The following is a 9,752-nucleotide window of genomic DNA, read 5'->3' on the forward strand; positions in this document are numbered from 1 at the left end:
GGCAAATGGGCACGCCAAGGCATGTCCGGACGGTGGAAGAGAGATTTGTGTGTGCTCCTGCAAGAAATGTAATAGGTTAGCTGACAAATTTAAAAAATATTCTGCTTTTCTGATCTGATGACCACAGTCAATGATTTCACACTTCCTCACTTCATCCTATCTCTGTCATCTTGTTGCCTATTTATTTAACCTATTTGGTATCTCTTTGTGACCCCCACACAACTTACATTTCTTCCTTGATTGATATCATCAATAAACATTACTGTCTGTCTGAGCCATTAACCTGGATTATAAATAGCTGGGTACCTGAGCATTGATCCTTGTGCCTGCAACTTGAAAATGCCCCATTTATGCTCACACTCACCTTCCTATCTATTAACCTAATCCCTATCCATATGAATATAGAACATAGAACAATACAGCACAGTACAGGTCCTTTGGCCACCATGTTGTGCCAAGCATTTATCTCAATCTAAGATCAACCTAACCTACACATCCCTCAATTTACTGCTGTCCATGTGCTGGTCCAGCAGTCGCTTAAATGTTCCTAATATCTCTACCACTGCTGGCAGTGCATTCCACGCAGCCACTCTCTGTGTAAAGGACCAACTTCTGACATCGCCCCTCTACCTTCCTCCGATCAGCTTAAATTATGAACCCTCGTGACAGCCATTTCTGCCCTGGGGAAAGTCTCTCGCTATCCAATCTATCTATGCCTCTCATTACCTTGTACACCTCTTCCTGCTTCTCTCCAGTGTGAAAAGTCCTAGCTCCCTCAACCTTTTTTCATAAGACAAGCCCTCCAATCCAGGCAGCAACCTGGTAAATCTTCTCTGCACCTCTCTAAAGCTTCCTCTGAGGTGTCCAGAACTTGACAGAATATTCCAAGTGTGGTATAACCACGGTTTTGTAGAGCTGCAGCAAAACCTCATGGCTCTTAAAATCAATTCCCCTGTTAATGAAAGCCAAGACACTATATGTCTTCTTAACCGCCCTATCAAGTTGCCTGGCAACTTTGATGGATCTATGTATATGGACACCAAAATTCCACTGTTCTTCCACACTGCCAAGAATCCTGTCATTAACCCTGTATTCAGCATTCAAATTCAACTTTCCAAAATGAATCAATTCGCATTTATCCATGTTGAACTCCATCTGCCACTTCTCAGCCCAGCTCTGCATCCTGTCAATGTATTGTTGTAGCTTGCAACAGCCCTCAACACTATCTATAACACCCCTGACCTTTGTGTCATCGGCAAACTTACTAACCCACCCTTCCACTTCTTCATCCAAGTCATTTATAAAAACTACAAAGAGCACAGGCCCAAGAACAGATCCCTGCGGGACACCACTGGTCAGCGACTTTCCATCCACTGTCTTCTTTCCGCCAGCCAATTCCGTATCCAGCCAAATTTCCCTGTATCCCACACCTCCTAACTTTCTGAATGAGCCTGCCACGGAGAACCTTATCAAATGGCTTACTGAAATCCATATACACCACACCCACTTCGTAGCCCAACATGTTACCCCCAACTCCATGAGCCCTAATGTGTATTAACCTTTTGTATGGCAGCTTTATTCAATGACATTTGAATGTCCAAATACAGCATACTGTATCGCCTGGCTCTCCTTTATCTACCTTCATTGTAGAGGCATTAGACTATTTAAGAATAAAGGACACTTGTTAGAAAGTGGATTTAAAGCCCAAGGTCAGCCTTGATCAGATCAAATAGTGGAGCAGGATCAATTGGCTCCTTATGTTCATCCTTTGCCGTCCTGAAATCAGCCAAAAGCCTGCTGCCTATATTACTATTTGTATCAAGTTGTGTTCCACCACTATACTCGCTGACCACGAGGAATCTGCCTCAATTTTAATATTTTCAATCCTTCTCTTATCTCTTCCAACTCTGCAAGCTTCCAAGATCTCTGTGCTCATCCAATTCTAGGCTTCAAACTGCACCCAGTGACCATTCCTTCAGCAGCCTGGGCCCCAGGCTCGACTTTCCTCCCAAAACCTCTCCGGCTGTTTATTCCTGTCAGCCGCTCCTTATAACTTAACTCTCAGGCCAACCCTTTGATCATTTCTCTTAATGCTTCTTTAGGACCAATGATGTCAAATTTTATCCGATGATGCTCTGTAAAACACTGTGCACTATGTTACAATGTTAAAGATGATATTCCAACTCAAGAATTCTCAGAGTGAAGGGAGGAGGGACTGAGTGGGGGATGGTCTGTGTAACATCAGGAATGCTCAGAGAATCACTAAGTGAAGGGTTCAATACACAAAAGGTCATGTCAAAGTGACTAATTGAGGGAAGCGATGAAATGAATGATCCAGTCAGAAAAATCTAAGACATTCAACAAGGAAGCAGAAGAAATTTGAGACAGGAAAGCTAGATGTTTAATAAATTATAGTGAATAACAATGGTGACTAAATTAACTGAATTACTATGCCTGTGTTTATACAACAATATAAAGGAAACATCACTCCATATCTAACTCGGTGCAGTATCTGTCCTGGGAGTACTTGACAGGATCAATGTCAAGCTTTACTTTTGGTTTAAAACAGTACAGAAAGATTTTCATTTTAAAAGAGGTTGCTTTACACATTATCAAACCCATGCTGTCCTTGTCTTGGGAGTGTTTCATGATGACAGTGTACAGGTAGCTTTACTGTGTACCTGTCCGGGGATTGTTTGATGGAGACAGAGGATCGGTGCTGAAGGGAGCACTCCAAGATCCCATTGCACTGCATTGAACAAGAGGCCAGGAATTGTCTCTCGTGTTAGCTCCAACATTTATCCTCAGTGACATCACTAAAACACACAGATTAACTGCTGAACTGGAGTTTGTGGGATCTTGCTGTTTCCACTAATTAACTGAATTTCAACAGGAATGACGTGCTTTCTATAGAGAAAGCTGCAACTTTGAGAAATAGCTGATTGGTACAGAACCATTTGGAAAGTTCTTCAAGGTGGGATCAGCCATGAGCCTTGAACTGTGGGCTCTCGTTTGTAGTAGATTAACCAACGTTTACTTTAACATAAACCAGCTCAGAACCACTGCTTGATTCTTGGCATGCTCATCTAAGTGATACAGGAATGTGCATTGCAGAGTTCGCACAACATGGGCTTTGAGAGAATTGGATTACCCAAATGGAGAGTCGAGCACTGTATTGTGTTAGGGATGTCTGCGAGATGCTTCTAAGCAAAGCTGAGGCTTCCCTTCCATCTTCCTCCCCCACACGAGAAGGGGCTGTGCAACCACATAAGGCACACCAGCCTAACCGTTAACCATGTGTGGATGGCACAGTGCCAAGCTGCCCAGGTGCCAGCAATGTCAGAGCCAGCACAGCATCCCCCAGCCCAGAGCTGCCTGCCATTGCCCATTCCTTACAAGAGCTTGTTTGCATTTCTATTCCAGCACTTCCTCTCTCCTATAACTGTCTCTCGCTGATCTTTACTGTTTGTGATTTTGCGGCCTCTATCCTGTTTGACAACAGCACAGCTGAGCAAGGAACAGGTCCAGCTGTCAGATAGTCCTGAACAGTCCAGCCTCAATTCTGATAGCCAATCTCAAACTGGGCACTTCACGATGACGAGGGTATGGTTGGTTTGGAGATTAAACCAAGATGCCAAACCCTCTCTGACTGGGATTGTATGGGTTCTCACAGGACAAGTGCAGGAATGCAATGCCCACATCTGCGAGAGTCTTGTCGTAGGTCACCCTCAGTGGTCCAGGTGAGTGAAGTATCAGAGACAGGGGACTGACTATGGACCAAGAACAGCCCAGAAACCAGAGTCACTGGAAGGCCAGGGAGTAGATTATGAACTTCTTCATGAGAGAGAGGCACAGGGGACTACAGAGGGAGAGGAGAGAGACAGACAGAGATGGGGTGGAGAGATAAGTTGACAGAGAGATGGATAGGGCAGAGAGAGATAAAAAGAAATGGGGTAACGAGAGACAAATGAGGTGGAAAGACAGAGTGAGAGAGAGTGGTTCCAGAGAGAGAAGTGCACGTGTAAGAGCTGCTGCTCAGAGTGAGTTGAATTCTAGAAGTAATGAGAAAGACAGGCAGAACATCGCACATTATCAACCACTCACCATCCAGCCTGAGTTGAGGAAATGCATTGTGAATGTGGAGAACTAGCGCCACCTCTGGTCAGCAACTGTGTGAACACAGCAAGGCTCAGAACTGATCGAGTTGAGGTGTTCATGAGAATTCAACAGGATCGAGAGAGAGGAGCCATTCTCTCTGATGGGGAGGGCAGGACCAGAACAGGGGGCAGAATTCTTCTAACTGGAGCCAGGCTCTTCAGGGTTGATGTCAGGAGACACCTCCAAGCTGAAACTTCCAAAAGAGCTTTCAACTGAAATAATTCAAGTCAGCAACTAACAGATGTTTCTAACATAAGGAACCGAAGTAAGAAGAAGATGATCTCAAGATATTGATCCACCATAATCAATTGGAATGGGCTGGCATATTGAAAGGCTGAATAGTCTCCCCCTTTCCCTCAGATTGGGTTTTAATCTCCTGATAATTTAATGAAGAATTCAGCCAAGTCTCAAAATCAAATGGGCCCCTTTATTGTGACAAAACTCCTCAAAACCAATCAACTGTGACAAACAAAGCAGCTCCAGTATCAGCAGCCAAGTTGGAAGTCACCTCAGCCTGGGGAGCAGGCAGCCAATCACTACCCTCTGTCTACACTGCACCAGTCAATGCCACTCACATGCCAATCCTGGCCAGAAACCAGCAACTGGAGTGAGGGCACAATGGGGAGGTGGAGGTATGCTGGAGAAAGATTTTCAAAGTCAGTGGGAGGGTGAGACTGTAGAACTTTCAATACGTTGCCCCAGCATCTCATTATTATAAACATAAGCAATGTGTGATTGCCCCCACTCACCATTAACCCCTGCCACCACTAATCCCCCACCCCCATCAACCCTCTCAGAGTTGGGAGTGTGGAAATGGGGTTAGCGTGGGTGGACATTTTTGTTGGCTTGGCCAGTTTGGCCTAAAGGGCCTGTCTCCGTGGGATCTCTCATTCAGTATCGCGCTCTCACAGGTTCACCAGTTGCTACACTCACAGTGTAAAGGAAGCAGTACAGCAGGCACTGATGTTGGCACTGCACCACTACAGAAGCCCACAGTCACAGTCAAAGTAGGGAAACATGAGTCACATCTGCTTTCAAGAGATAGCTGTATTAAAATTTATAAAAATTTATCTTTGGGCATCAGCATAGATGGGGCAGACTGGCATCAACCACCTACTCCAAGTCCTGCCCAATGACTGGCTCCCGTATTTTCAGAAGTCTATGCTATCAAGAAGAGTTTGTGACTAAGCAATTGGGAACTTGAACCATCAGGGCCCTCAGCTGGTCGATCTCACATACATCAATCACCTTTAAAAAAATCATCGCCAGATTTCAATTAGCACAAAAAGCTCAGCTCCACCTTAGACCCCATTCTCCCCTTTCTCTCTCTTGTGCTGTCAGTCTGCCACCTCGCTGTAGTAATATTTATGAGCATTCTCGGACATCCTCCAGCCACCGGCACGGAACTCGATAATCTCCAGCAGCAGCAGGCGGGACAGTGAGGAGGGCTGGTGCTGCAGCAGGAAACCATCTCGAAGCTGGCAGAAGAGATCATCCATCCGCTGGGTGTTCATCCTCTGGAGCTGTTCCCCAATTCGATGGAGCTGCAGCACAAGGCAGTCCACCTAGAGAGAGGGAGAGCCAGGGACCACGATTATCAAACCACCCACGCAGAGAGAAAGCAGGCACAAAGCTTCACTATAGCAAATACTTCTAAAAGAAACAAAAGGAAACAAAGTGCCATGTACTTTAGGCTTGACAGGCAAACAAAATCTAAAAGATGTAAATTAAGAACAGGAGAAAGAAATAAAGTTGTTATTAAAAAAAATTAGAGCAGGACAGGTTAAATGTTGCGGAATGATTAAATGTTCCTTACATAAAGCACCAACTTTACCATTGAATTTAAAGCCATAACACTGAATGTTTACAGGAGTTAAATATCGTTCTTAGAGCTAAAGGGATCAGAGAGAATGGGGAGGAAGGCACTGAGTTGGACGATCATCCACAATCAGGTTAAATGGTGGACCAGGCTCAAAGGGCCTCCTCCCAATTATATTTTCTATGTTTCCTTGTGTAAGAAACTAATTGAATTAATTGTGGTCATAAATTTCAGAATATCATAGCAGTTGGACTTAAGATGAAATAATTTCAATGATTTTATAAAGTGTATGTAATAACACAGTAGCAGGCAGTGAGACATTTTTGGATGGAATTAGGAAACAGAATAGGATTTAAAGTTGTACTGGGAACTATGTTTGGACACTTTGTGTATCAACTGTGAAGTGATAGATTGTATAAATACTAAGATACTGGATGAGTGAATAGCCAGGGAATTCCACTGATTCAATCAATAACACACCGACCTAGTCCTAATATACCAGCCACTGCAGCGGACAGCTGGAACTGACAACCGGAAGCGGCAGATTCAAACCACTATAAATGCCGGAGGAAAGATCACAGAAGCACTTCACAGGAGGCTCCCAAGCACTGAGGATGTCACCTAGACAGGGGACGAAACGTCTGCAACACAAATTCCCAGCTCGGCGAACAGAACCACAACAACGAGCACCCGAGCTACAAATCTTCTCACAAAATTTGATCAGCCAAGGATTCTTAGAGATAAGAGACAACATAAGACAAAAAAAAAAGCAAACATAAATTCAAACCATGACAAATCCTGGAGCATGGGAAAGATGCAATCAACAGCAAAGTGTGACAAAGGAGAGAGTTACAGCTACAAAGAAGAAATTTAAAGGGACATCAAAATCAATGGAAGCAATTGATTCAGGCTCTTCAGAATAAGAGCCTGATCAGGATTAGATTAGATTAGATTACTTCCAGTGTGGAAACAGGCCCTTCGGCCCAACAAGCCCACACTGACCCTCCGAAGAGCAACCCACCCAGACCCATTCCTCTACATTTACCCCTTCACCTAACACTATGGGCATTGTAGCATGGGCAATTCACCTGACCTGCACATTTTTGGTCTGTGGGAAGAAACCAGAGCACCTGGAGGAAACCCATGCAGACACAGGGAGAATGTGCAAACTCCACACAGACAGTTGCCTGAGGCGGGAATTGAACCCGGGTCTCTGGCGCTGAGACAGCAGGACTAACTACTGTGCCACCGTGCTGCCCACATGTCCCATTGAAACCTGACTGACAGTATTGGAAAACAGGGAATCGATGGAGATGCCCATGATTACAGTAAGGGAAGAGGTCAGGTATTAAAAATCCCAGCAAATCTAGTGCTGAATCCAGGGAAGGGGCTCATTAGAGAAATAGCAATGAAGAAAAAGAAATTAAGTAAAACAGTGACAAATGCTCGGAAGCTTGCAATCTTCCCAAATTCTCCCAAGTCAGGACGGTTCCTTTCGATTGGAAAATTGTACATGTCAGCCACCTATGGTTTAACAAAGGAGAGAGGGGAAACCGAAAATCATGAATAGCTTACAGTCAGGAAATTACTAGAGACTTTAATGAGAGGATGACTGAAAGTTAACAGACAATTTGACCCAAGTCTTCAAAGTATTAATCAGAACAATTAAAGGCGAATAGAAATAAATTCTTCTTCCTGGTTGGGGGAGGTCTACGACTAAGGACAGAGTCTAAAAATTAGAGATAGAACTTTCATAAGTGAAATGTGGAAACTCTTCCATAAAGACCAAGAGAAGATCAGAACTGAGATGTGCGAATGAGAAAAGCGTGTCGTGTGAAACATGGTCAATTGCAAAGGTCTCGATGGGGCAAATGTTGGAAGTAGTCACAGGTAAGTTTCATTCAAGGGCAGGTGACATCACCCCTCGGTTTGGGAAACGTTAAAGCCAGGATATTGACCTAATCATCCACCATAATTCCATGGATGGCGACAGCCTCGTTCACAAGCAAACAGACCTTCCAGATGGTTAGACAGAGCTGACACAGGGGGAGAGTGCAAAACAGTATGCTTAGGGAGGGAGCGGGGAGTTTGCCAAGAGGACAAGATCAGCACAGAACTGGAACAGTGAGCAGTGAGGGAGACTACAGTGGGATCAGAAACTGAGGGCACTGCCCAAGAGGAGGCAGTGCAAAGTGCTTCAGTGGCCACTGGAAGAATAACACAAGAATAGCAGAAAGGAGCTGGGGCCTTATCCAACAATAGAGTCAAGATCTGGGATGACATCAATAAAGCAGGAAGGTCCAGCCATGCACAAGGACCACAAGAGGGATTTGAGGTGGCACAGAACTGAAGAAGCAAAAAATGACAGAATGCATGACGACAGGAGAGATGGATCTCGGAGGGAGGGTGAGAGAGAGAGTGAAAGAGAGAATAAACTTGACAAAAATCTGGAAATAGGAAAATGAATTCTGATCATCAGACTGTGCAGAGGCAGAGACAGGGATCGTGGAGGCAGAGAGGGGTTCCCAAGTAATTTCACCATGGTCCTGCTTCCCCTCCTCACCTCGTCTTCATTCTGCAGTGAGTCAGACTGGGCGAGGCGCATCAGACAATCATACACAGGGTTAACCAGGGCCATCATGGGCATGTTATTCACCTGAAACATACAACAGGAGTGAGAACCCAGGTGCACAGGATGTCCGCCCTCCACTCCGCATTTATATAGCATCACTCATCATAGTGCTTCACAGAAGAACAACATTCAAAATAAGAGACCAGCAAACACTAGGACAATGGTCAGACGATGAATTCAGGATGAGGATCCAAGCTGTGCCCTCACCTCTACTTCAGACTCTGAATTCCCAACATTCCTGCACTGTCAGAGCCCAGCATCCAGGGGCCTGACCAGGTTATGTCAAAGGGAAAACTTGGTTATGGGAGCATCACTGGATTTCAAAAGCTGGTCAATACGATCAACTCCAGCTCACCTTCAGTCTGAGAAACACATTAAAATTCATCCAGCAACATGTTAGCTCCATCAATAACAGCGGCAGCCTGACATTACGCAGAAACATTTATTGAGGGTGGGGAGTGACAGAGCTTACCCTGGGGTGGGGGGTCAGAGGGTGACAGAGATTACCTGGAGACTGGGGAGATGACTTTAACTTTCCCAATATTGATTGGAACCTCCTTTGAGCAGATGGTTTGGAAGGAGCTGTTTTTGTAAGGTGTGTTCAGGAGGGTTTCCTAACTCAGTACGTTGACAGGCCGACGAGGGGAGAGGCCATTTTGGATTTGGTGCTCGGCAATGAGCCGGGGCAGGTGTCAGATCTTGATGTAGGAGAGCATTTTGGTGATAGTGACCACGACTGCCTCACATTCTACATAGGTAAAAACAATGACTGCAGATGCTGGAAACCAGATTCTAGATTAGTGGTGCTGGAAGAGCAAGCTCCTCGGATGCTGCCTGAACTGCTGTGCTCTTCCAGCACCACTAATCCAGAATCACATTCTACACAGCTATGGAGAAGCAGGCACAATGGGAGGATATTTAATGGGGAAAAGGAAACTATGATGCTATCAGACGGGAGTTGGGAAGCATGGACTGGGAGCAATTGTCCATGGAAAGGGCACTATAGACATGTGGAGACTGTTTAAGGAACAGTTGTTGCGAGCGATGCACAAATGTGTTCCTCTGAGACAGGCAAGAAGGGGTAAGATAAAGGAACCTTGGATGACGAGAGCAGAGGAGCTTCTCGTCAAAAGAAAGAAGGCA

The 9,752-nt window shown here is 45.1% G+C and overlaps 1 protein-coding gene across 3 annotated transcripts in view; it reads right to left on the minus strand.

The window, feature by feature from the left end:
• Window positions 1-2,376: 2,376 nt before the first annotated feature.
• mif4gdb (MIF4G domain containing b) overlaps window positions 2,377-9,752 on the minus strand; it is a 27,927-nt gene continuing 20,551 nt past the window's right edge. For 2 of the 3 annotated variants that reach the window (XM_043714276.1, XM_043714277.1), the window contains exons 5-6: window positions 8,541-8,633; window positions 2,377-5,723 (exon numbers count right to left, since the gene is read on the minus strand). In XM_043714276.1, coding sequence (XP_043570211.1) covers window positions 5,496-5,723; window positions 8,541-8,633 — 321 coding nt within the window. In that variant the 3' untranslated portion in view covers window positions 2,377-5,495. The remainder of the gene's footprint in view (window positions 5,724-8,540; window positions 8,634-9,752) is intronic. The other variant, XM_043714278.1, reaches the window with a different exon arrangement.

The sequence above is a fragment of the Chiloscyllium plagiosum genome, chromosome 24, assembly GCF_004010195.1.
Source record: "Chiloscyllium plagiosum isolate BGI_BamShark_2017 chromosome 24, ASM401019v2, whole genome shotgun sequence".
Taxonomy (NCBI): domain Eukaryota; kingdom Metazoa; phylum Chordata; class Chondrichthyes; order Orectolobiformes; family Hemiscylliidae; genus Chiloscyllium; species Chiloscyllium plagiosum.